Consider the following 27,698-nt stretch of genomic DNA (forward strand, 5'->3'; position numbering starts at 1 on the left):
CTTATGCCATGAATTCATAGGGAATGGGTTCCGCTGACTCAGGCTCTTTCCCATGGGGTCTCAAAGTGCTACTCTGGGCGGGGCAGGCTGGAGCTTTAGTTGAACCCAGGGGCCTTTCTCTTCTCCCTGAGCCATTTCAGGAAGCTGTTGAACTCTTGAGGAGTGTTTTAATACACTCAATATGCACATTAATCCTCTTGGCAAGTATCTTGCCCTTAACTTGCTTGTTTCCAACAATGCCAACATCATGCTGGGTAACATGGTAGACTTTTCCTGTTTTGCCATGGTAACATCTATGTGGCATTCCTTTTTGCACAGTACCACTCCCTTGACATCTACAATATCACCCTTTTTTGTAGATTTGCACATATGTGGCCAAAGGAACAACTCCATGTTTTCTAAAAGGCCTAGAGAAGACATAGCGCATTTCCCTCCTCTTTCCCTTTATGTTTATCATTTTGGCAAATTACTGGAAGAGGGTGGTTCCGGCCAAAAGACGATTACATATTTTTAAAAGCTAAGGACACTACCTGGACATGGTGACACACTCCTGTAATCCCAGCACTTGAGAGGCTGAGGCATGAGGATTGTTGCAAGTTTGAGACCACACTGGGCTACAGAGTGAGCTCAAGGCCTGAACTGAACTGCACATCAAGACCCTGTCGCAAAAACAAAAAAAGACTAATGTTTATTTCATATTTATATAATTAGTTCTCTCTTCTACAAATGGCACATGGAAATGTGGGGTGGGAGGTAGGGACAGATGGAAAATTCTACAGATATTGACAAGAACTATAAACATTTAGGAGCAATTTAAATAAAGGTATAGGACTTATGGAAGGCAAAATATAAAATCTTGTGATAAATCAGCAACTGAACTAGTAAAAATTTATACCAACCCTTTCCAAATTAACATCTGACTAGAATTGAACGTATCAGTATCAACTCACAATTAGTTGTTCAGAGAGAAAGGTAAATAAATCTGTTTGTTGGCTAAGAGACTAGTATCAGTGCCCCAGGAGCAGTGAATACACAGAAACACCTAGATACTAATTTCTAAATGTCATTGTCCTGTGAAAGAAATCAGAACTCCTTAGACAAGTAATTAAACCAGATCTGGATGGTAAGACAGAAAATCAGTCTGCAGCATCTTAAAATTCCAATCAGTAAAGAAGTGTTAAAGCTTGGGAGGCTGAAGCAGTGAGATCATTGCAAGTTTGAGACCAGCCTAGGCTACAAAGAGAGTGCAAGGCCAGCCTGAACCACATAATGAAACCGTCTCCAAAAAAAAAAAAAAAAAAGTATTGAAGGATGGGGGCTACCAGATAAATATATGAGCCAACCTGAAGCAATTTGAGTAACAAAATTGATAATGATTATATTGAATTTTAATGGAACAAAATATATATCCACAAATGAATAAAAGAGGTAGCTCTTCCTTGCAGAAGAATTAATACAGAAGGAAGGCAAGAGCTAGAAAATCTGGGACACCACAGCATGACCTGCTAGAGGTTAGATTTACCCATGGATGCTCAAATTAGTGAAAGCCCAAAGGGTGGGATGTCTACATTACCTCAAGAGTGGCCTCCTCCAAGAAATGTGTGAATTAGAGAAAAATAGCTTTACACTGGAAAACCCGGCAGACATCACCTTAACCAAATGATCTGTCAGCACCGTGAGTAGTAAGACTCATTCATATCATGTACCTCACCAAGAAGGGCGCAGCCTTACTCTGACATTCTTGCGAAGACTGAGAAACCTCAAACAAAAAAGGAAACCAGACCACCTTCAATTGTGGGATGTTGTACAAAGTAACCAAATGCTACTCTTCCAAAGCCTCAAGGTCACAGAAGATAGGGGAAGACTAAGGAAAACTCAGAGGAGCACAGGAAGTGCAATAGCTAAGTGCAGGGTGTGTCCTGGCTTGGATGTTAGAACAGAATGAAGACAGTAGGTGAAACTTCAATAAATCTGTAGCTCAGTGATGCACCAATGTTAGTTTCTCAGTTGTGATCACTGTTCTACAGTTGTGCAAGATGATTACCTGGAAATCTGGTGATGTAAGTTACCTGAGAACTCTGAACACTTTTTTTGATAAAATTTCAACATGAAATGAGAAATAGCATCACTGGTGGAATTTGAAAATTTTTTCTCTCAAAGAGAAAAAAGCTAGAGAATGCTATAAAAATCATGTCAAAGGCCAAATAAAGACCTTTAAAAGGCCAAATAATATTTTCTGAAATTTTACATAAGTTTCACCTCATCTGGCTGGCCTCAAAACTTGTAGTCTTTCCAAACAGCTAGAATTGTAGCCACCAGGCTGGTGGCCTGTGTAAAACTAATTGCCAAAGGTTTCCTATGTTTTCTAATTAGACTCTTGGACAACAAAAGTCTAATTTTTTTCAATGTGAAAATAGACTCACCAGGATGCCAGGAAATGGTTATCACAAAATTCTAAGGGGGTATGAAGAGGGAGGCAGCGGGAGGGTATAAAGCTGCTCTTTTTCTTGACCTGTCTGGTACTTCCACAGCTGTCTGCTTTGAATAAGGAATGACTCTCCCTTGTCCCCTCTTAAGTCTCAGGTCCGGCTGTGACCTTACAGGGCGTCCATGAGGTTGTTAGGTTGTTAAGACAAAAACATTCGCAGAGCAAGGTTGTGCTTGTAGTAAAAAGAAATGACATGACCAGCCCTGTGTGCATCGGTGCTCGTTCAGAAGCCCTGGACTGTTGCTTGACTTAGTCCACCACAGGGCAGGTGTGCAGGACAGACTGGCCTCCTGTGCAGCCGGCCATGCGCGGACGGCTTCCTTTTGAAACCAGGAGGTGTCAGGGGTCCTCATCCTCCCTCCACACTGCAATCCAAACTCCTTGTCCTCACGGAGTCCCCTGCCCCAAGCACACTGAGGCTAAATTCTGCCTCAGGTGTGGCTGCACTTTGGTGCTCACCTGGCGGTCCTGTCCACTTCTCTTCTGGCCTCATTTCCAACTCCCTCTACATTTTAGAGAAGGGCCGCGGTAGCATCACTAGGACCTGGGTACATCCAGTCGCTCCTCCAACTCATCCCAGACAGTTTCCACCCAGAGCTCAACCGAGGCCCGTGGATGCTTCTAAACAGGCTGGCTGGGGACATCTCTGGAGTGGAGATGGTGGGGAGAAAGGCAGCAGGGATGGGCAGACCGCCACACGCCCATCCTGTGGGAGTAATCCATGGTACCTGGCTTTATGGGGGGCCAAGCACTCCAGAGATACAGCTCACATTCCATTGATCACCCCAGTAAGGTGCCACAGTAGCATTTAGCTTACCCACGGGGTGCAGCCATCACTGGTCAGATTTAGAATATTTTCAACATCTGGGAAAGAAACGTGCCTACTCATTGTCACACCTGCCTTGTCTCTGGCAACCACTGATTTTCTGTCTCTGTGATCTCCCTGTTTGAGATATCTCATATTAATGGCACTGTGTAGTACACACTCTTTAGAAATGATTCTTTCACTTAGCAGTGTTTTCTGGGTCTGTCCATGTCGTAGCCTCTTACTTTGTCCTTCAATGCCCTCACAGGTTTTAAGTTACCTGCCTTTGCCTGGCCTCAGATTTTCCCGCACCCCACTTTAAGCACAGAGATTTTTGACCAGCTTTTTATTTAGATAAAAGTGAAAAGGTGATTCAGACCAAGGAAAAACTAGACTGGATTGCAAAACATGCACTGTATTATTTTTGTGCTTCACAATAAAGCAACGTGGTGAAGACCAAGGCCTTTACACATGGACAGCTTCCAATGTAATCTTTGAGCTTTATCTTGAGTTAAAATAGGTCTTGGGCCTGGCACAGTGGTGCACGCCTGTAACCCCAGCACTTGGGAATCTGAGGCAGGAGAAGCGCCATGAGTTCAAGTCTGGCTTGTGAGTTCAAGACTGGTAGTAACTACATGGCAAGACCTTGTCTCAAAAGAAAATTAATTTAAAAAAATTTTTAAAAAGCAGGCGTTGGCTGTCCTGGGATAACCCCAACTGCTAAGCTTCTGCCCTCTGCTCCCTTTGGACACATGTGGGACCCCATGTCCCACGGGTGTCCACGGGGCTGTTCTCTCCCCTGCTCTCCAGGAGTGCGAGGAGGAGCTCTATTCTTCCTGTCGGCAGCTGCGGAGGCGGCAAGAGGAGCTGAACAACCAGCTGTTTCTGTATGACACACATCAGAACTTGCGCAATGCCAACCGGGACGCCCTGGTCAGGGAGTTCAACGTCAATGAGAACCAGCTGCAGCTGTACCAGGAGAAGTGCAACCGAAGGTGGGCTGGCCTCCCTCAGCTGCTGCGGGTCACGGGCAGAGCTTCAGGGAAGCCCCCGCCCGCCATGCGTTCTTTAGAAGTTGTTCAGTGCCCTGGGTGCTGGTTCTCTTTGCTCTATAAGTGAACTTAAAGTACTAACTTCTTCACTTCCACTCCCTAAGTAGAAGTGTCTTCCATCTTAGAAGGACATTTCAATGTGACAGTGAAAACAGATGACCATTTTACTGTCTTGCTGGGAATGGAACCCCGGTCCCCATACAGATGACAGGCAAATGCCTCACCCCACTCTACCACAGCTCCAATGACCACTGATCTTTAAGGAGTCCTAGTTGAGTTCCCAAGAACAGGCTAGGACAGTGGGTGGAGACCGGATATCAGGGACGATCCTCCTACCCAGGGGAGGCTCCTGGTTATGCCAAGGCAAGTGATGGGCTGGAAGGGCAGCCGGGATACCACATCTCTCAATATGCCCAAGAGCAGCCAAGCAACCAAGCATTATCTGGGTGCAGATGCTAATGGCCGTCTCCAAAAGCAGCACTGTGCCAAGCTCCCTACAGGATTTCAGTGATCTTCAGGTCAGCTCACAGAGCAGCTGCTCCCCTACAGCAGTGAGGCAGCTGAGCCTCTCTGAGCTGCAGTGTCTTGCAGGAGCCAACTCTCATCTCCATGCCATTCAGGCATAAATGACCCCCAGTGTCCAGGATTATCCACGGAGCCTGCACCGTCTGCCCTGCTGGTGATGGTGGCATCTGTTTCATTTCAGGTTGCGAGAGAAGAGAGTCAGCAACAGCAAGTTCTACTCATAGAGGCCAGTGTGCATATGGAAGGGTGTGGTGGGTGCACGTGGAGGACTGTGCGCCGTCCAGCTCTGGGGAGAGACTCCTGTGTGACACCATCATCTCCCTAGGTATGCCTTCAAGATGACGTGTGCAGAAGACCCAAAGGGCTCAGGTTGGGTTAACTTCCTGCTAGTTTTTTCACAATGGACAATTTCTTAACTTAAATTCTTTATAGAGAATCCAAAAACGATTTGTCGTTTTGGCCTCTCATGTTCCAAACCCCACTAAATAAAAGCAACAGAAATCTCCACCAGTTAAGCCTTTTATGCATGGCCTATACAGTAAAATAGGATTTTTTTTCCTGACCCACAAGATTCTAATGGCCCAAGATTTGGTAATCGACTTCCAAAATGAGCTGGGAATGTAAGGAACTAATTCATCCAGTTCTGAAAAAGATTTTAACTGAAAGGGAAATGATTCCAAAATTAAGGCCACTGGATCCCACAAGGGCCCAAAGAGAAGATGTGCCCTGTCAGTGGGCTCACTCTGGAGTGTATTAACTGCATCAGCTGGCTGGCTGGACAGATCTCCTGCCTGGACCTGCTGGAGTCCACAGTAAATGGTTAAGTGATGCAATCTGCAGGACAATGTCTAATCACTGTTAGAGCCTTGCTTTGTGACTAGTATTACTGGAGGTGGTGTAGAAACCTTGGGATCTCTTTTTTAAAAAACCAATCAGAGAACAGAGACTGCTGGAGGTCAGCTTCTTCTCCAGTACCCCACTGAGTGGCTGGGAGACTGCTGGGGAAGCCCTGGGTCCACAGACAAGGTTTATGAGGTATATGAAAGGTATGAAGGAAACTCTAGGCTGTGCAATATTCTGGAGCAAGGAGGGAAGTATTAATAGCTCAGGAGAGTGCTGGCAGACAAACCTGAATACTGAGGTTTTAGTTTGGAAAAAACAACTCATACATTAACAACTTTTGTCTTAAAAAGAGAACACAGTAACAGAGCTATTAATGATACAGCCTTTTACTGAAAGGTAAAAGTTAGCATTTGGCTTGCTTTTGCACAATTAAGGTGATCTTTCCTGCTATATGCATGCTAATAATCTATCAAACTACGCCTCATACAAACTGATACTATGGTTCACAAACTTGATTCTTTTCACAACTCTGGTTGCAAATCACATTGTACAGAACCAAATCAAATTCAACAGTTAGGTCTAATGTTGACCTTATGGGGAAATTTGATTCAGGTCTTGTCTAGTTCAGTTTGTGACTAGCATGATGGAAAGAATTGAGTCTTGCCCTGAAGTACCACTGTGCTTCACTAGTTTGAAAGCAACACATGCGATGCTCACTCATGTCACCTTTTAGTCTGTTTTCTTTTATCAGATCTAATTCAAAGCCAAAGTAAGAAAGCAATCCCAAGTGCTTTCATCAAATTCAAATTGTTTGGCAGAGAATTCTACACTTCAAGGATTTCATTTTCAGAACTACCAACCCTGTAGTCGTTTGTCATTCCTTTATACTCTATCTTCTCACCTGTTGCATGCAGGCCATAGAATCTGTTTTCCCAAATACAACATTCTTGAAATTCCAGTATTTCTATTTTCAGATTTCCAAAATCTAAACAGTATAAGCAGGAAAGATGGAAATCTTAAAATCTGGCCTTTTTTTGGAGACAGGAGCTCACTGTGCAGTTCAGGTTGGCTTTGAGCTCACTTTGTAGCCCAGGCTGGTCTCAAACTCACAACAGTCCTCCTATCTCAGCCTCCCAAGTGCTTGGATTACAGGCATGGCTATCACACCTGGCTCAAACTTGACTTTATCTAGGGAAGAAAACACAGGGTTGTTTCCATGTTAAGAAACTATAAAAATCTGTTACTGGAATTCTCCTTTGCAGTTGTTACAATGCCAGAGAATCCTGTGGAGAGTATCTGGTGGCTTGCAGGATTGTCTCCAAATGCAAAATTTTCTAAATGCATTTTTAGATTTGGAAAATATTTCAGCTGCCCGTTTCCAAGGTCTATTTCAAAAACTTGAAGTTTTCTCAAAGGTTTTGATGTGATAAGACATCCTAGCTGGATATGGTGGCATGTGTCTGTATCTAAGCACTTGGGAGGCATCACCTTGAGTTAGGGCCAGCCTGCACTACATAGTGAGACCCTATCACAAAACAAAACAAAACAAAAACATATGACATCTTTTCTGCTGTTTTTGCTACAACTTACGGCTTTTTTTGTTGAGTACACTGTATATAAAATCTAAAAAAAATGAGGTGGTTAAGCCAGGCCATATCAGTGAGCTGTGGATATTCCTGCCCTTTTTCATTCATAAACAGTCCAGTTTCATCCACACAGTTTACACATATCTCCAGGACTTGTTCTCATGGACATTACTGTACATAAGCAAAGCATTATACTGTGCCTGGACCTCATCAAGTAGTGCTTGAAACTCAGAAATTAAGAGCACGAGTCATGAATTTACCATTTTTGTGACATCTTTGAAGATACCATTTCACTTTTCCTGCTTTCCTTAGCACAAAGAACTTCTTATATAATACAGGTAAAACTGAATGATGTTTTGCTTCTTTAGCAAAGAACTGTATGAAATCAGATGTTGCTCCTCTATGCAAAGTGCCCCATTACTAGTATTTGAAGCCACTTTTCCTGGTCTTACATCCAGTGACAAAAAAGCCTCCATCACAGCACTGTAGGTATCTACCCCTGTGTTCTTCCAGGCAATGACACTAGTTTCACCATCTCTTCTCTCATGATGTCACCAACAGCATAATGCAAAATTATTGCTGGCCTTGGATGATCACTTGTATCTTTGCTTTCATAGAAGCATGTGGAATAACAGGTTGCCTTTTATAAGTCAGTGGTGAGCTGCTAACATCACTTAGCATGCACAGGACTCAGTCTTTGACAGTATTTCTGCTAAGTGGCATCTCAGAGATGCGTTGCATACCTTTATCCTTGTTTGGGAAACCCTGAAAAAGAGAATTACTCCCAGACAACATGGCCATTTTGATAAAATGCCCATTAGAGAGGGTCTTACCATGTTTTGCAATGCTCGGTGAAATTTGAAAAGTTGGCAGTTGTCAGAAAGACAGTTGTAAAAACTAAGATACCAGGAAAGGTATTTCTTCAATTTCCCATCAAGAAACTTTCCTTTCAGTTTCACCAAGTTTGGTAACATTTTTGAGGTGTGTCAAAAGTGCTGTCTGACACTTGATGTGTTACATACAACACTGTCACTTCACAGAATACATGATGATTTCCCAGTTACTCCAAAGGCCTCTTAGAGTGCTCTTCTACTATTTGTTTTGTTTTACTTTTTTTTTTGCAGTCATTTTTTTTGCTATTCAAAACTTTTGTATATAAAAACACACAAAACATTTTTTTAAATGAAGCACCTAATACAAATCTATCTCTATACCAAAAAGTTCCTATTAACACTAATGAATTGGATATTCCTGAATCAACCATCTACAGCAGTGCTCCTCAGCTGCGGTTCCTCTTGGTTTTGCTGACTAACATCTCAAGGGGACCATGTTCCATCCGCCAGCTTTTGGCCTGCTCTGAAAAAGGTGTCTGAGTGCATTTCTTGCTCTGCAGAGACTTCTAAAATCATAGCCAGTGCAAGCAAATATATATATCCTTGTTCTTTGTTGTGGCCTATGTCTCCATGTCCTCCCAAAGCCTCATGTGGTCATAGGTGGGACTTTTTAGAGGTGCTGGATCTAGAGTGTGTGACACTGGGACTGATTCATGGTGCAGTGCTAGTCTGGGGCACTAGGATTAGGGGTGTGAGTGCTACCCACCCTAAGTAGTCTGGATAATATAGAAGGGGCAGAAAGACACTGCTAAGGTCCCCTGCTTGCTTACCTTTGTTGTCTTCTGCTTGTCATGAACTGGTTCTACTCTGAGAGGCCCCTCTAAGTCACCTGGCCTTGGCACCAGTGATTATGGACTGTTATCCACAGACTTTTCCCCCTTTAATTGTAGGTGTCAGGTATTTTGTTTCAGCAATGAGACAAAAGTAACTAAGACACTCTTTTGTTTTTAAAATTCTTTACAAATAATGATGCTGCAGATTCAAAATGCCAGGGGGACAGCACAGCATTAAAAGAACCTCAGCCTATTAGAACATCTCTGCTAAATCCTAGGTATTAAATTTCAGTTTTTCATAAGAAAACTGAAAGCTGAAATCTTGTGTTAATAAAAACAAACGTATTAAAACTCACAGCCAGTCCAAGCCCCCCCCTCCCCCAAAAAAAAGATCCATCCATCCTTGGCAGTACACGGATTGGCCATGCAAAAGCTCTGACAAATCACTGCTAATGAGTCACGTCTGGGACATCATTGGCTGGTGCCGCTACTCCTTTCTGAGCACATGCACAGCGCCCGTGTGCAGTGTTATCTCATGTCCAGCTGCTGGGGCAATGCTAGGATGACTTGGCTCACATGCCTGCCACAGCACACTTGCCATAGTTTGGTCACCACTAACTCAGGCATCAGGATGTTATAAAAGACCTCAAATGCAGTCACTCCCAGAGGGGTAAATCCATCTAGATCATGATCATACCTGTGGCTGGCAGGGACTGTACACCTCTGCATTCCAAGATATAACAACAGAGACTTAATGAGGATGTTGAGACAACAGTCTTGGAGGCAGGTGGGGTCAGTAGCCTCAATTTCTCAGAGTCAGACTCAGGAAAATGGGTGCATGAGAAACAGCTGATGTGGTACAGAGGAACAAACTAGCAGTAAGCGGTGTTTTGCTTAGGTAGAATCTGGTCCTCAAAACCTTTGGGCCCCACCCCTCCTGATTGTCCAAAATGCCAGGCTGAGTCTGTGTGTATCACTGAAATGCTGATTAGTACCAATGAAGCCCTGTCTGACCTCAAACCACACCCCTTCATCCTGTACTTTCATGCTAAGCACGCTGCAAGATCTTTGATCTTGAAAAACATCATGGCTCCTGGCCTTGCAGACCACATCCATCTGTGGAGCTCCTACAGGAAAGCCACCACCTTCCCTAAAGCTGGGCATGAGGTATCAGGGCCTGATCCAGGCGGGTCCCTGCCTGGGACACTGGTTGGTCCTTGGATAGGAAGTTGCTGTTTTACTCAGCAATCGGCAACCCAGGGAAGCAGAGTCCTCACTGGAGCCAGCGTTCAAAGCATCTTTCAAGAAAGGCTGGGTGGGAGGGGTCGAGCTCAGGGCTGCAGGGGAGGAAGAGTCGGATGATGGCCAGTACTCTGTGAGCTGTGGCCGGGGCTTACTGTACAGCTCTGTCACTGCCAGTACACAGCGGAGCCCAGGGGCGCTGTCCATCCCTCCCAGTCCTGTTTCACTCATTTTGAAACTGAGTTGCTAAGACCAGCATCTCTTGTGCTTAAAATAGTTTTGCCACTGTATGTAAGACACTGGGCAGAAGGAAGAGGCAGCTCTTCAGCTGGTTTTGTGTGCAGTTTCTATGCAGCCAGCCTCTGCACAGAAGGGACAAGCAGGTGACAGTCCCAGCGGGGCTGCAAAGGTCCTGTCTCCTCCCGTGACACTCACTGGAGTCTACCACTAGAGAGTGCTTGCTTTGCTTCTTCCATCTCGCCCTTGTAAGGTGACATGGGAATCTGGTTCTTGGTGTGATGGGGTCTCAGGGGTCTCTCAGGAAAGGAGCAGGTGAAATTTTGGTTCTTGCCAGGGCCATCAGCAGCCACATAACATGAGCACCCAGCAGAGACGCGTGCTGTCAGAGACTCACATTATGCAAGGGAGCAGGGAATTTGGATGGTGGCAGCACGGGTGGAGCCAAGTCCCAACCACACGTGTGTCACTACACCCCTGCTCACCTCTGCCTGTCGTGGACTATCCTGGAATATTGGTTGTTATGTAGAAATACAGAGTGGGGAGCCTGGTAGGTCACTGAGCCTGAGAAACTCTGCTTACCTAAAGATAATTTCACCACGGTGAGACTTGATACGCAGGGGCAGAGAGGGGGCTCGAGGGTCACACTCCCCAAATTTGCTTCCAGAACCCTGCCTGTTACCAAGCAGAGGTTCATGAGACTGGTTCACGCAGAGAGCAGCTGAGGGCCTGGTGCTCCTAAGAAGGTGGCCAGGCAACAACACCTAGTAACCGAGATGTCCTGTGACCAAGGCCAGTGGTTTTTGTGCCACAAGGTGATGGCGAGCTGGCCTTGCATCTGGGCGTAGCAAAGCTTTTCAGGGCATCTCTCTTTGGATCCTTGTTGGTGCAGCATTGCTGAAATCGTCAGTAAGACTCACCTCTCTGACAAAAATCCTCTTCTCAGTTTACAAAAGAAACACAACTTCTCCCATCTCCTCTCTATCAGAGATCATAACCCAAGGCACAGATCTCAGAATATGGAATGGCTGCAAAGTGAAAGACTAAAAAGGGTATTCTTTTGCAAATCTAGTGATTCCCAATTCTCTACTTTCATAAAGTGGACAGAACATCCAGTAGGTTTCTGTATTTTGACACGTGCCTGTGAAAAAGTTGGACTCAGTAATACCACAGCCATAAAACCTCCCATTTCTATCTCACCTGTGTGAGCAGGGACCAGTGACCCCCCTCCATGCTTAACATTTAAAAGAGAAACCAGATCTGAGTATGGTGGTACACACCTATAATCCCAGCACTCTGGAAAGCTAAGACAGTACTTGCAGTTGCAAGTTCAAGCCCAGCCTAGGCAACTTAATGGATAAGTGACACGCTGCCTCAAAATTTTAAAAAAGCCCAGGGATGTCACTCAGTGTGAAGGCCCTGGGTTCTATCATCAGTAGTGGAAAACCAAACCAGACCAGACTTGGTGCTATACCTGGGCTCATTCTGAAAATACTGATCTACAGAAAGATGAAATTAGAGGGAAAAACCTTTATCACATTGATACATTTTCAATGAATAATTACTGTATTTAACTATGTATTAAAATTTGTACTTTGTTTTTATTAATCAAGCTTAACCCAGAAGAAAATTTTAAAGGTTTAGAGTGTTATGCTTTATAGAATATTATGTAAATGTGTCAGAGATACAATTAAGCAATACAAAAGCACAGAGTGGGCTAAAACTCTTGAGAAGAAAGAGTAAAAGGAAAAACATGCCATTTCTTATTATGAAAAATTGCTTTGTCTATTTAATTTTGAAAAGAGGTGTGTTTACAAAATAACTTATATTTAGACTCTCTTGGCTCAATTTAAAAACTAAGTTTTATTTGAAGATGTAGTAACACAATATATCAGCACTTACATCCTTTGCAACTACTCATGATGAGAAATTTTGGGTCAATTTAGAAAGGTACAGAAGGATATGATACCCAGATTTTCCAAATTCATTTAAGAGGTATCTGAGCCTAATCTTTTAAGATTGCTGATCTAGGGCCACTAAATGATGAACTGTATCTAGAAGCAGAGACTGCTATAAAGGGCTCCAATCCTTTTTACTTTAAAAGGAACCTAATCATTAACTTTATGCCATTGAACTCTTTGAAGGCAAACCTAAAAACCACATTCTTACCAACAGAAAGTTAACAATTCATAAATCCACAAAATTTACGAAATTAGCATTTTAAAGAATACTCCATGATTTGCCCTAGGATTTCTAATTTTCAAAAAATTAAGGAGTCAGATTCTACAGTGACTTTGTCTTAGACATTTATACCTTCCTTATTTTTTACTCAGCATCGAAAAGCTGCATTTGTAAACTTGTATTTCATTATTAAAGTGTAATTTATTTTTATATAAGTAGTATGCGCTTGTGTGTAAAGAGAGAATTATGTGAATGAGTCACACATGTTGGCTGTTGTTGATGTGAAATTAAATAGCTGTAGTGCACCTGAAAAAGTAAAACTGTCTGGATGAACACAGTAGTCTGCTCAGAACTCTGTTTTTAACTGCTGTTCATTTTTAATGATCTTAAACAGTCAGGATATACGTACAGTTACAATCCTTTTTAAAAAATATTTCTGGTAGTGCAGTAGCAGAGTGACTGCCTAGCAATGCACGGGCCTGGAACATACACATTATATAAAATGTAGGATACACAGACTACAAGGAGGTGACACACCACGTTTATGTGGTATTCATATGATAGTATGGCTACATTATTAACATGCACACATTACAAAATATTACGCAAGAAAGAGAAAATGGAGAAAGAAAAATATTCCCATTCATAAAGCTTCAAATCAGGAAGACACACAGTGTGTTAATTTTCTTTTTCCTGCTTCTGGCCTTGTGCCCATGCACAGTCCACAGTGCTCCACACCACTGTCAAGGGAAGCACCAAGGGACCAGGCCCAATTCCATGAAACTGAGTAGGTCAAAGAGGCAGACACACACCAAGATGAAACAAAGCCAACAGCACATCACTGGGCAGCAGAAACTAACGGCTTTCCACTTTAACCCTCAAAGCTCAGCACATGAGCAAGGTTCCCATGTATGTGTGCACATGTAGAGAACAGAAATATGAAAACCAGGCAACAAAGCGCCTTGAAAGACTCCTCAAAACATATCTAAGGGGCACTGATGAGGAAATAAACCAAATAGCTGAAATGTACAAAATAAGAAAAGTGGCCAAGTGTAGTGGTGCATGTCTGTAATCCCAGAACTCAGGAGGCTGAGGCAGGAGGATTGTTTCAAGTTCAAGGCTAGCCTAAAACTGGATAGTGCATAGTGAAACTGGCTCAAAAAGACAAACTTTAGAACTCAAAGATGGGATACTAAACAGATAAGGGACCTGTTAGGCAGTTTACCCAACTGGTGGTACAAGTAGTACTGGCAGTGACACATGTAAAGTATGGCCCCATCAAGAACATGTTAAAAGCCAAAAGCATTTAAGTAATGTGCTTCATGCCCCAAAGAAAAGAAACTTTAAAGATAGCAAAACTATCTTTCAAAATTGATGGAAAAGCTGGGTGTGGTGGCACATGCCTGTAATCCCAATCAGAAGGTTGAGGCAGGAGGACTGCTGTGAGTTTGAGGACACCTTGAACTACCTAGTGAGACTCTGTCTCAAAAAAATAAAAATACAGAAAAATGAGAATATTCCATGACAAAGAAAATCTTAAGAAATTCATGACAGCCCGGCGTATTAGCATGTGCCTGTAATCCGAGCACTCAAGAAGCTGAGGCAAGAGGGTCACTAGGAGGTCAAGGCCAGTGTGAACTACACAGTGAGACCTGGTCTCAAACAGAATAGAATAAAATAAAACAGAAAAAAATTTATGACAGGAAAAAAAAGTACTTCAAAAATGCTCAAAATGGGCTGAGGATTTAGCTCAGTGGCATAAGTGCCTGCTTTGCAAGCCCACAGCCATGAGTTCCATCCCTGGTACCAAAAAAAAAAAAAAGTTAAAAAAATGCTAAAAAGTATCCTACATAGGAGTCATGAAGCTATCAATGGGGAAAAATTACATGGAAAGGTTATAAGAAGTAGAGTAAGTAGTTAGGCAAAAGCAAATACAAAGGAACCAACAACAGAAAAACAAAATATGACAAGTGTAAGTCAGTAATAACTTCCAATATATAGCAATCTGCCCAAAACTTTGCCCCAAAGACACAAATTGGTAGATTAAAAAAAAAAAAAACCAACAAAACCCAACAGTATGCTACACACACGAGATACATTTAATCTAAAAAGGAATTGACACACTAAAGATTAAAGGCTAGAAAACACTACTGCATATGATGGAGCCTAAACACAAGCAGGAATAGCAGTCCTATTTCAGACAAAGCAGACTTCAAGCCAAAACTGATCACAAGAGGCAAATAAGGAACTATACATCGGTTAAGGAAGAGATAACTGTAAATGTACACAGTACTACCTCAGTTGGCAAATGCTTCTGTTTGCAAACAATTGGGGTTGCAAACAGAAGCATATGGCGAAATTCTGCTTCCGTTCAGGAACTCAGCATCAGGTGATACACAGGACTGCAGCCATCTTGCCCAGAATCAGGGAACAAATGCAGTCTGTGCACCAAGGCACCACTGTCCCCACACAACACTGGCACAGTCAGCTTCATAACACAAATGCAGAGGACAAGAAAGAATAGGTAAACCGTACAACCATAGTGCAGCCCTTGACACATCCCAAAGGCCTGAACCAACAGTGGTGCAGCTCTAACCTCCCTTGGGGAGGTTTGGACCTGGGTATACAAATGGACCCACCCACTGGATCAGGCTTCTTCCTGATAAAATGGTACGAGCTGCCCACTAGGACAGCTATGCTTGTGTCACTGGTGGCTGAAGCTGACACATTCAATCAGAGCTGCCTGGCAATGAGACACAGGAATTACAGCCCTGTAGTGAGCATACTAATACCCGACTCTCACACATAGGTCAGCAAAGCAGAAAATCAATGAAGTATCAGAGTGAACCACACCTCCAAACACATGGACTTAACAGGTATTTACAGACTGTCCCATACATGACAAAGGAACACACATTCATCTCAGCAGCACATGGAACTGCCTCTGAAATGCACTGCATGCTAGCCCACCGAGCTTGCTTAAATAAATACAACAGCATCAAAATTATTTCACTTACACTATCAGATCATGGTGCAATGAAACTAGAAATCGAGGGCAAAAGAAAAATTTTGCAAAACCATGCCAATCAAATAATGCCATCTTGAATAATAAACAGGTCACAGAAGGAAGAAATTAAAAGTTTCTAGATTCAAGTGATAATGTCATTATGACATATCAGAACCTATGAGACATGATAAAAGCACCCCTAAAGGGAAGTTTATTGCTGTGAATGTCCACAGTAGAAAAACGGAGCAAGGCTCGGAGAACTGTGGAGTTTCAAGCAAGCAGGCGGGCACACACTGTCCCCACAGCCCAGCCTATTTGGGACCCTCACACAGTCTGGGTGCAGTGGAACGGCTGGGCGGGTCTGGAGCACCTACATCCGCCTACCCGCCTACCCATGTGTCTGGAGGATTGTGGATTTCTAAGCAAGCAGGCGAGCATCACCAGTTCCAGAGGCCCCGCAGCCTGCAGTAAGTGCCCAGCGCACTCCCCCAAGCCCAGCCTGTTCAGGGACCCTCGAGCCTTCCAGGTGCAGTGAAGTGGCTAGGTCGGTCCGATGTGCCTACATCCACCTCCCCTTTCCGGCTGCGCTCGGAGAACTGTGGAGTTCCAAGCAAGCAGGCAGGCGCACACTGTCCCCTGAGCCCAGCCCATCTGGGACTGCGGAGTTCTAAGCAGGCAGGCGAGCGCCACAGGTTCCAGAGGCCCAGCGGCCTGGGGGAACTGGGTGCCAGAGTCCCAGCAGCTGCGAACATAAAAGTGGATTTCCAACAGACCCTGAGGAAGCTTTTGAATAACACTTGAAACACAGAAATACAGGAAAATGACAAAACAAAACACCAAATTACAACCTCAAACCTCCGGCCCATCTCAAGAAACCCTAGGAATGATGTACATAGAAGAAAATATATACTATACACCTCAAATACCGGACATAATAGCTACTGAAATAAACAAGCAACTCCGGGAAGCTTTAAAGGAATTCAAACTCGAAATAATCTCCCAGGTAAAAGAAGAAATGAAAGAGATGCAGAATATATCTAAAGAAAACACAGTTAAAAAATTGGAGGAACTAAACAAAAAGATAGAATCCCTAGATGAGCAATACAAGAAACAAACAATACATAAAGCAGATGCACAGAGATATACAGGAAATCAAAAACTCCACTGAAAGCTGTAAAAACCACCTCAATGAAAGTGAAGATAGAATTTCAGACCTTGAAGACAGGATTGCAGCTAGTAAAGAGGAAAAGAATCTTTTAAAAATAACAAGAAATCAGGAAATAACAATTCAATAACTGCAAGATGATACAAAGAAAAACAACATAAGATTGATAGGGATTAATGAAAAAGAAGGGGACAACATAAAGGATGTCAAGAGGATATTTAGAGAAGTAATAGCTGAAAATTTCCCAAGCATAAGATCAGAAACCGACATCAGGTTCAGTGAAGCCTATAGAACTCCAAATAGTCATAACCAAAATAAAACTACACCCAGACATATAATAATCACCATCCCAGAAATCCAACACAAGAATAGATTATTAAAAGCTGTCAGATCACTTATAAAGGAAAACTTATCAGAATCACAGCAGACTTCTCAGAACAAACAATAAAGTCAAGAAGAGGATGGAGTGAAGTATTCCAGATCCTAAAACAAAATGATTTCCAACCTAGACTGATGTACCCTGCAAAATTATCATTCAAAATCGATGGTGAAATAAGATACTTCTATGACAAAGAACAGCTGAGGAACTTCATGAACACCAAGCCAACTCTGCAAAAAAAAATATTGAGAGACAGTTTAGATACACAAAGGAAAAAACCACTAAGCAAAACAGATAATTAAACAGAACAGAAAGATAAAGATGCAACAGCAAAAAGATAACATGTCAACAATAAATCAGCATATAACAGTTATAACCATTAATGTAAATGGTCTCAATGCACCAAACAAAAGAAACAGACTGGCAGAATGGATCAAGAAACAAAATCCAACCATATGCTGTTTACAGGAAACCCATCTAACCCAGAAGGATACTCACAGACTAAAAGTCAAAAGGATGAAAAACAATACTTCATGCAACAGGAATCCAAAAAAAAGCAGGCGTAGCCATTCTGTTTGCAGACAACATGAACTTTAAACCAACGATGATCATAAAGGACAAAGAAGGTCACTACATACTTGTTAGGGGAAACTCCAAGAGGAAGAGATAACTATCTTAAATATATATGCACCAAACTCCAGAGCACCCAGTTAAATAAAACTATTAACAGAAATGAAAAATCAAATTATCAGTAACACAATTGTAACATGAGACCTTAACACACTATAGACACCAAGGGACAGATCAACCAGGCAGAAAATGAGCAAAGAAATAACAGAACTGAATCACACCTGTGAACAAATGGACTTGATAGACATATACAGAATGTTCCACCCAACAACATCAGAATACACATTCTTCTCAACAGTACATGGGTCATTCTCTAAAACAGACCATATATTAGCTCACAGAACATAGTTAAATAAATGCAAAAGAGTTAAAATCATCCCTTGCATGTTATCGGATCATAGCGCTTTGAAACTAGAAATTAATGATAAAAGATACTGCAAAAATCCCACAAACACATGGAAACTGAATAACACATTTTTGAGTAATCAGTGGGTCACAGAAGAAATTAAAGAAGAAATTAAACAATACCTACAAGAAAATGAAAATACAGATACAACTTACCGGAATCTGTGGGATGCAATGAAAGCCGTCCTCAGAGGAAAATTTATTGCACTGAGTTCCCACATCAGGAAAACAGAGAATACAGGTAAATAACCTGATGCTATACCTCAAACAGCTAGAAAAAGAAGAGCAATCAAGCCCAAAGCCAAAAGAAGAGAAGAAATTATAAAAATCAGAGCAGAAATCAATGCAATAGAGACTAAGAAAACAATCCAAAGAATCAACAAATCAAAGAGTTGGTTCTTTCAAAGAATAAATAAAATCGATAAGCCCCTAGCCAACCTTATTTTAAAAAGGGAAGAAAAAGCTCATATTCATGCAATAAGAAATGAAAAAGGTGAAATCACTACAGACTCTATAGAAATACAGAAGATCATCAACACCTATTTCGAAAACCTCTAATTTCATAGGTTTTATAACACAGAAGACATAGATTCTTAGAAATATATGAAGTACCAAAGCTAGAACAAGAGGATGTAAAACTGCTGAATAACCCAATTTCTATTAATGAAATTGAAAATGTAATTAAGTCCTTACCTACAAAGAAGAGCCCAGGCCCAAATGGATTCACTGCAGAATTCTACAAGAAATACAAAGAAGACCTAATGCCGACACTCCTCAAACTATTCAATGAAATTGAAAGGGAAGTAATCCTTCCTAAGTCATTCCTGGAAGCAAATATTACTCTAGTACCAAAATGTGAGAAAGACCCAACTAAAAAAGAGAACTATAGACCAATCTCCCTAATGAACACAGATGCAAAAATCCTCAATAAAATATTGGCAAATAGGATCCAGCAAATCATCAAGAAGATTATACACCATGACCAAGTGGGATTCATCCCAGGTATGCAGGAATGGTTCAACATACGTAAATCAATAAATGTAATCCATCATATCAATAAAGCCAAAAGTAAGAATCACATGATCATTTCTATAGATGCAGAAAAAGCTTTCGATAAGGTCTAACATTCATTCATAAGAACTTTACAGAAAATTAGAATAGATGGTCTTTACCTCAATATAATTAAAGGCCATCTATGATGACAAACCAACAGTCAGTATCATACTAAATGGCCAAAAATTGAAAGCCTTTACTTTAAAATCAGGTGCAAGACAAGGATGTCCTTTATCACCACTCCTATTTAATATAGTACTGGAAGTACTAGCCAGAGCAATTAGACAAGAGAGAGAAATAAAAGGGGTAAAGATAGGAAAAGAAGAAGTTAAATTATCATTGTTTGCAGATGACATGATACTCTACATAGAAGATCCCCTAAACTCCATTGAAAGACTCTTAGATATAATAAATAAATTCAGTAATGTAGCTGGATACAAAATCAATATTCAGAAATCAATAGCATTCCTATACACTAACAACAAAATCACAAAGAGAGAAATAAGAGAAGCCACACTCTTTACACTAGCAACCAAAAAACTAAAATATTTAGGAATTACTCTTACAAAAGAAGTGAAAGACCTATACAGGGAAAATTATAATACACTGAAAAAAGAAATTGAAGATGATCTCAGAAAATGGAAAGACACCCCTTGCTCATGAATAGGAAGAATAAACATTGTGAAAATGGCCATTCTCCTAAAACTGTTATACAGATTCAATGCAATCCCAATAAAAATACCATCAACATACCTTATAGATCTAGAGAAATCACTCCTAATTCATCTGGAACCAGAAGAGACCTAGAATAGCAAAGGCAATTCTAAGGAGCAAAGGCAAGACAGGAGGCATCACAATCCCTGACTTGAAGTTATACTACAAAGCAACAGTAGCAAAATCAACATGGTACTAGAATCAAAACAGAGCCGAAGATCAATGGAATAGATTAGAAGATACAACCACAACTACAAACACACTCAACCACCTTATCTTTGATAAAGGAGCCAAGCAGGTTCACTGGAAGAACGACAGTCTCTTTAATAAATGGTATTGGAAAAACTGGCTCTCCATTTGCTGAAAACTAAAACTAGACCCATGCCTATCACCATGTACTAAATTAAAATTTAAATGGGTCAAAGATCTGAATATTAAAACAGAAACACTAAATCTATTGGAATACAAATTGGGTAGAAACCTTCAAGACATAGGGGTAGGTAGAGAATTCATGAACAGGACTCAAACCTCACGGGAAATACTTCCCAGAATTAATAACTGGGACCACCTCTTATTAAAAAGTTTCTGCACGTCAAAAAAAAATCTCCAGCATAGTGAAAAGAAAACCCACAAACTGGGAAAAGATCTTAGTGAACTCCCCCTCAGACAAGGGACTTTAGTCTAAAACATATAAAGAATTAAAAAAAAACTCAGACCCCCAAAATTCAAAGATCCAATTCAAAAACAGGCATCTGAGATGAATACACACTTCTCAGATGAAGAAATACAAATGGCAAATAAATACATGAAAAAATGTTCATCATTATTAGTCATTAGAGAAATGCAAATTAAAAACACATTGAGATTCCATCTCTGAAAGAATGGCCAGAATCAAGAAAACCAACAACAACAAATGCTGGAGAGGCTGTGAGGAAAAAGGAACTCCTCTGCACTGTTGGTGGGAGTGTACACTGTACAACCTTCGTGGAGGTCAGTCTGGAGATTTCTCAAAAAGCTGGGATTGGAAGTCCCATTTATTCCAGCTATTCCACTTCTAGCCATTTTCCCAGAAGAACTGAAAGCATCATACCACATATCAATATGTGCACCTATGTTTATAGCAGCACAATTTGTAATCGCCAGATGTTGGAAACAACCCAAGTGTCCACCAACTGAGGAATGGATAAAAAAGTTGTGTTATTTTTATACAATGGAGTACTACTCAGCTATAAAGAAGGATCACATTGAGATATTTATAAATAAATGTGCGCAGCTTGAGACCATACTCATAAGTGAAATAAATCAAACTCACATGTGTGAATACCAAATAGTTTCCCTAGTGTAAGAAATGATTCAAATATATAAAAGTATGTGGTAATCATGATTCCCCATTATGTGGCTTTGAAGCCTTATAAAGTTTTCACTTATTAATTGGAATGGTTTTATTCTGGGCTGCTTGATATTATTGCCTGTGGTGAAATGAACAGCTATTTTGAAGAAAACAAGACATCGTAATAGCTAGTGCTGATTTAATATCACCTTGTTTTGAAGCGCCACCGAACTATGGCTCTTCTGTCTCCATTGGTTTTATCATGTTGTATCTTGCTGGATTTTATTATATGTGATAGTATAAACAAAAATTGTTATAGGTAAAGAGATAATATAGAAACCATGGTTCATTTTCTGTTAGCTGGTTCTAAATACCCTACAATACTTTCATCCACTTGAATGGTTTTACACTGTCTTGATATGTTTGATGCTATAGTATACGAAGTTGTATTCAAATATTTCAAGGAAAAAGTCACTATGGTAACTACTATTAAGTTGGGTTATTTGGTGGTGAAGCACTAGGTTGCTGAAATTGTCAAGCTTTGACCTGTATTGTTACGTTGTTATGTCCTCTTTTATCTCAATCTCTCCCTTATTCATTAAAAAAATTATTTAGTTATTTTATTTTTTTAACTAAGGGGAAAAAATAAAAAAATAGCAGGATATATTATAGTAACTTTTTTGATTTCCTACTAACTTGATTTGAAGTCCTGTATTACTCCCACTCTCTTGTTTTGACTGATTAGACTCTGTTCCATTCTGTTTGATAGTATCAAGTTTGAGGGTATAGGCAACTACTTCAAAGACAATAAGATTCACTATGATGCCCATTCTGGTTGGACTATTATCTTCTTTTGAAGTCCTGTAATGTTTACAATGTTTAGGTTCTATTGGTCGTGTTCTGTACTATTTTATTCAACATTATAATACCTAATGATATAGGCAATTCTTTTTAAGAAAGCAAGAGGCATTATGGTAACCATTATTGATTAACCTTGTACTCTGTTTTTATATCATGTGCTATGTCTATCCTTGGTTTTGACTGACAGCTTTGTTTTGTCATATTTGGTTTTATTCTCTTCCAAAAAAACAGCAATAAGAACTATGGGGGTAATAAAACCCAAAATGTGTAAATTTTGATGTAAAAAGAGAGGAAAAAAAAGAGCTCTAAAGGATACAACTGCAAGTGTGTTTAGGTGTGTTAAGATAGATGACCATATTAATGTTTTTGGTTGGATCATTGAACACAACTGTTTGCAGTCTCACTGTTTGAATGTCTACTTTGTATGCTTTGATTCTGTGACTTGAGCAACTATCTCTAAGATGATAATGTGTAATCTATTAACTGGTGATTTCTTATTGTTTTTTTTTTTTGTAGTTCTGTATTACTTGTACCCTTACACTGTTTTGTTTTGTTTTTTCTTTTTCCTTTTAAATAAAATTAAAAAAAGAAAAACATAGCAAGCCCAAATAAATAACCAAATGAAGATTCTAGGCAAAAGAAGAACAATCCAAATCTAAAGCTAATATAAGGGAGGATTATAAAGATGAGAGCAGAAATCCAATCAAATTTACCAAAGGAAGGAAGGGAAAAACCCATATCAAAGCAATTAGAAATGAAAAAGGTGAAATCAAAATGAACTAACAAAATTCAGATTAGTAGCTATTTTGAAAACCTGTAATCCAACACATTTGAAAATACTAAAGAAATGGATAGATTCCTTCACACATATGAATTTCAAAACTGAGTCACTGGGCAGGGTGGTGCATGCCTATAATTCCAGTACTTTGGAAGCTGAGGCAGTAGGATAGCTGTGAGTTCAAGGCCAGCCTGACACAGCAAAGCAGAAAAGAAAAAAAAAAATCTGAATCAAAATAACAAAAACTTAGGCAGGAGATTTTAGCTTAGCAGTAAAGTGCCTGCCTGACAAGTGCAAGGTCCTGAGTTTGATCCCTGGTACCAACAAAACAAAACAAAAGTTCAGTACAGCCCTATAAGATGCAACAAAATCAAGGAATAAAAAACCTACAAACTAAGAAAAGCCCATGGCTCAATACATTCATTCACCACTAAGTTGCCTAAGAACTTAAGGAAAGACCTAATGCCAATATGAATCAAACTCCTCAATGAAATAAAAGGGAAGGACTACTTCCAAACATTTCTAGAAGCAATTATTTCCTTAAATTCCCAAACCAGACAAAAACCTAGCTGAAAAAGACTACAGGTCAATCTCTTTAACACATTTCTGCAGGCTTGATCCACCAATGGTACATGGATGACTGTCCCATCAGAAAACTGGTACCACTGGAGGTATATAAGTGGTACAGTCATTCATGGGACACTCACACATGTTCCACTGGTACAACAAACCACATGGCAGCAAGACATAGGAGTTATGGCTCCATCATGAATGTGTCAAAGAACACAGTTGCAAAACTTCTCAACAGGATGATGACAGAATAACAAATCAGCAAAAAGATCATCCATCATGACAAAGTAGTTTCATCCCACGGATGCAAGGACAGTTCAAGATACAAAAATCAATACATCACATATGCAGAAGGAAACACAAAAATCATACGATCATCTTAGTAGATACATAAAAAGAACCACAAAATCCAACACCCACTCTTGATAAAAAACTGGAAGAAAACAGGTACAGAAGGACTTTATCTCATTCTGGTTAAAGCCACTGATGACAAACCTACCAATACCATATTAAGTGTGTGTGTGTGTGTGTGTGTGTGTGTGTGTGTGTGTGTACCTGAAAGCCTTTCTTATAAAATTAAGAAAAGGAATGTTCATGATCACCCTTGCTATTCAATATATTACTTAAAACATTATGAAAGCATTTATCTTTTTTACTTCTTGTCTTTCTTGTGGTTTTTTGTTGTTGTTTTTCTTCCCCTCTTTAAAAACAGAAAACAAAAAAACAAAAATCTTTAGCCTGAGGCAGGACTTTAGCCTGAGCAATCAAACAAAAAATAAAGGGGATATAGGAAAGGAAAAAGTCAAATTATTGTTATTCACAGATGACATGATCCTTTACATAGAAAACCCAAGAAATTCCCCCCAGAAGATGCCTTAGAACTAATACTCAAATTCAGCAATGTAGCACAATGCAAAACGAATACACAAAAACCAGTAGGATTCCCATATACCAATAATGAATCCAGTGAGAAAGAAGTTAGGAAAACAGTATCATTTGAAATAGTCACTGGAAAAACCAAGTACTTAGGAATTAAACAAGAAAGTGAAAAACCTCTAACATGAAAACTACAAAATTCTGAAAAAACATAATCAAAGATGACACTAGAAAGTAGAAACACATCCCTTGTTTCTGAACAGGCAGAACCAATATAGTCAAAATGGACATACTACCAAAATGATATAAGGATTGAACACAACCCCAATGAAAATACAAACAACATTCCTCACAGAACCCGGGAAAAAAATCCTAAAATTTATATAGAACCAGAAGATACCCAGAATGGAAAAAGCACTTCTGGACAATGAGAGGAAAGCAGGAGCAATCACAATCCTGGATTTCAAATTATATTATAAAACTATTGTGATAAAAACAGCATGGTACTGTCACAAAAACAGGCAAGTGGATCAACGGGACAGAACAGAGGATTTGGGGAAAAATGAGACACATTAGGCTACCCAATCTTTGACAAATGGGCCAAAAACATGCTGGAAGAAAGACAGTTTCTTTAATAAGTGGAGCTGGGAATATTGGCCATACACAGGGAGAAGACTGAAGCTAAACCCGTATCTCTCTCATCTCTCATCATGCACTAAAATAAAAGTGAATCAAAGATCTAAATATTAAAGCAGATGTATTAATTCCTTGAAAATGGGTAAAACTCTTGAAGTCATAGGCATAGACAAGTACTTTCTGAACAGGAGGCCAACTGCACAAGAAATCTCATGAAGAATCAAACTGCCATGTATCAAATTAAAAAGCTTCTGCACACCAAGGGAAACTAAAGTAAAAAAAAAATCCATTGACGTGCAAAGGTTTCAATATAAAGTCATATGGTATTTTTATTTTGTAATTAGATCAGTAACAGAGGACTACAACGGACCTAATCATCAACATGAAGGACATAAAACATTTCAAGTGTAAGAAAAGGCAATTATTTACCTAAAGATACCCACAGAATGAAAATTTACTTGAAAACACAAAAACAACAGGTTCAGGATCAACAGGCTGTTTTAGAGTTCACTCCAAAACCAGCTGACACACTCTAACAAACCGGCCTCAGGTACAACTGCTGCTGGACAAGGCTGTTCTCTCACAGAGGAGATAATGTGACGGAACCTACTGTGCAGCCTTCGGGACAAACCTGGCTACACTCTCCAGAGACAGACATCCACCCCTGCAACTGGCTGCAGGCATCTTTCCCCTCCCCCTTCCCTCTCCCTTTCCCCTCTTCCACACCGGCCAACTACCTGAAAGACTTTATAACCCCAGCTCTCATATGTGTGACCATTTAAATAGCATGCTGGAAATAAAACCACCCTTTACACACATACACACACAAACACACACACACCCCTCCTAAGTACATATAAAGACTTGGATGTAACCTTTCAAGCTAGTTGACAATTCCCCCTTCTCCTGGTCTAAAGGCAAAACACAGGCATGTAACAGTGCCTGGTACAGGTGCCCACCGGGGCTGCATGGCCATGCTCAGCAGTGTCCACTTCCTGCTTGTCTCAGGATGTGCTGTGCCTTCCCCGGTGTTTGGGTTTGTCTTATTTAATTTGGTACCTGAAATTAAACTCAGGGCCTTATCCTTGCCAGGCAGGCACTTAGCTATATCCCCAGTCCCGGGTCTGTTGAATTTTTTAAAATGTTCTAAATAAACAGTAAATCTTAAATCATAACACTGCATATCCTGATGGGGCAGGCTTTGTCACCACGTTCCAGGTGGACACGTTCCAGGCAGACGGACTGGGAACCAGAGAGGAGAGGAGCGCCAGCTGCAACTCCTGAGCCGGACATAGGCGGCTTCCACCTGCTGCCGGTTAATCCCGGAGTCCTTCCCGTGCCTTCCACATCAACAAATCTCACGGCGGCGTCTGTGCACCAAGAACTCATGGCTTCTGTCACCCTGACCTCCCAGAAGTTCCCAGGGCTGTGGGATGTAGCGATGCCCCTTCGGGGTCAGGCTGTGTCATGCGACACAGCTGACTCTGAGAAAATGCTCTCAGCAACCTTGGGCTTCCCTAATCCGACCGCCAGGGAACCCAGATTTATTTCGAGAATTAATCAAGACAGTGAGCAAGGTCCCAAGCCACACAAGCCCTCTCTCTCTTCAGGGAAGCGTCCGGCACAGTCATCCAAGCGCTAGGGGCCGTGCAGGTAACCACACGACAGTTCACCTGCAGCAGGCAGCGCTCCAGCCTGCTCGGCGCCGCCCACCGCGGGTCTGGGCACGAGGGACACCGGGATGAACACCTGACTGTGGGTCACCGTCCTGTTTTAGTGGGTGCTGCGGGTATTTAATCCCATGCGAGTCCCTCCCCCCCCCCCCATCAGGGAGGCCGGGAGGCTCCCCGTCCTTTTTTTTTTTTTTTTTTTTTAAAACAATTGTGTTTTCTTTTTCCTCTTGAAATAAAATGGAACCGGGCGTGGGGGTGCCCGCGCGTCATCCCAGCGCTCGGAAGGCTGAGGCAGGAGGATTGGTGCAAGTTCGAGACCAGCCTGGGCTACAAAGGGAGCTCAAGGCCAGCCCGAACCGCACAGCGAGACCCTGCCTCAAAAAGACGGGGAAAAAAAAAGACTTGGAAAAAAATTCAGAAAATAAAATAAATTGAAATAAAATTGTCCGTCCTCTTTAGAAAGAGCTCGGAAGAGTCCAGGCCTCCCCTTCCCGGACCGCACCCGGGGCCCGCGCGCTAACGCGAACCGCCCCGCCGCCCCGGAGCGCTCCGAGCGCGGCCGCGCTGCTCCCCACGGGCTCGCGGGCTCGAGGCGAACGCGGCCCGGCGCCGCGAGGCCGGGCGGGCGGGAAGAGGGCGCAGGGCGGGCCCCGCGCCCCGCGGACCGGCCGTCGCTCCCCGGGGCCCGCTCACCCTCTCCTTCGGCGAGCGGCGGGTCCCCTTCTCCACCGCGGTCCTTCCCGCTCTCCTCGTACCTCAGCCCGGGTCTCCACAGATGCCGCGGGGGCGGAGCCAGGGGCGGGGCGAAAGTGCGTCACTTCCGGCGCGCTGGTTCACAGGTACAAAAAGGGCTGCGGCTGCCACGCCCGGGTGCAAAGGCCCTGCGGTCTTTCCAAGTACCAAACATCGGAATGGGCAGGGTCAGGCACAGATAGATCACTCAAGTCAATGAATGCATACGTTCAAAAATAGGGCAGGCCAGGCATGGTGGCAAAT

At 41.6% G+C, this 27,698-nt stretch overlaps 1 protein-coding gene and 1 long non-coding RNA gene across 4 annotated transcripts in view; one reads left to right on the forward strand and one right to left on the reverse strand.

The window, feature by feature from the left end:
* The window catches only part of Plcg2 (phospholipase C gamma 2), a 115,193-nt gene extending 109,813 nt beyond the window's left edge, over positions 1 to 5,380 (forward strand). For all 3 annotated transcript variants that reach the window (XM_063247707.1, XM_063247709.1, XM_063247708.1), the window contains 2 exons: positions 4,104 to 4,288; positions 5,052 to 5,380. In XM_063247707.1, the coding sequence (XP_063103777.1) occupies positions 4,104 to 4,288; positions 5,052 to 5,094 (228 nt within the window). In that variant the 3' untranslated portion in view covers positions 5,095 to 5,380. The remainder of the gene's footprint in view (positions 1 to 4,103; positions 4,289 to 5,051) is intronic.
* LOC134475807 (uncharacterized) overlaps positions 1 to 27,496 on the reverse strand; it is a 32,109-nt gene extending 4,613 nt beyond the window's left edge. Inside the window, exon 1 of the long non-coding RNA XR_010047077.1 lies at positions 27,396 to 27,496. This is a non-coding gene — a long non-coding RNA (uncharacterized LOC134475807). The remainder of the gene's footprint in view (positions 1 to 27,395) is intronic.
* Between the last annotated feature and the right edge of the window lie 202 nt (positions 27,497 to 27,698).

The sequence above is a fragment of the Cavia porcellus genome, unplaced genomic scaffold (assembly GCF_034190915.1).
Source record: "Cavia porcellus strain 051 isolate PalLab524CR breed Dunkin Hartley unplaced genomic scaffold, mCavPor4.1 scaffold_4, whole genome shotgun sequence".
Classification (NCBI taxonomy): Eukaryota; Metazoa; Chordata; class Mammalia; order Rodentia; family Caviidae; genus Cavia; species Cavia porcellus.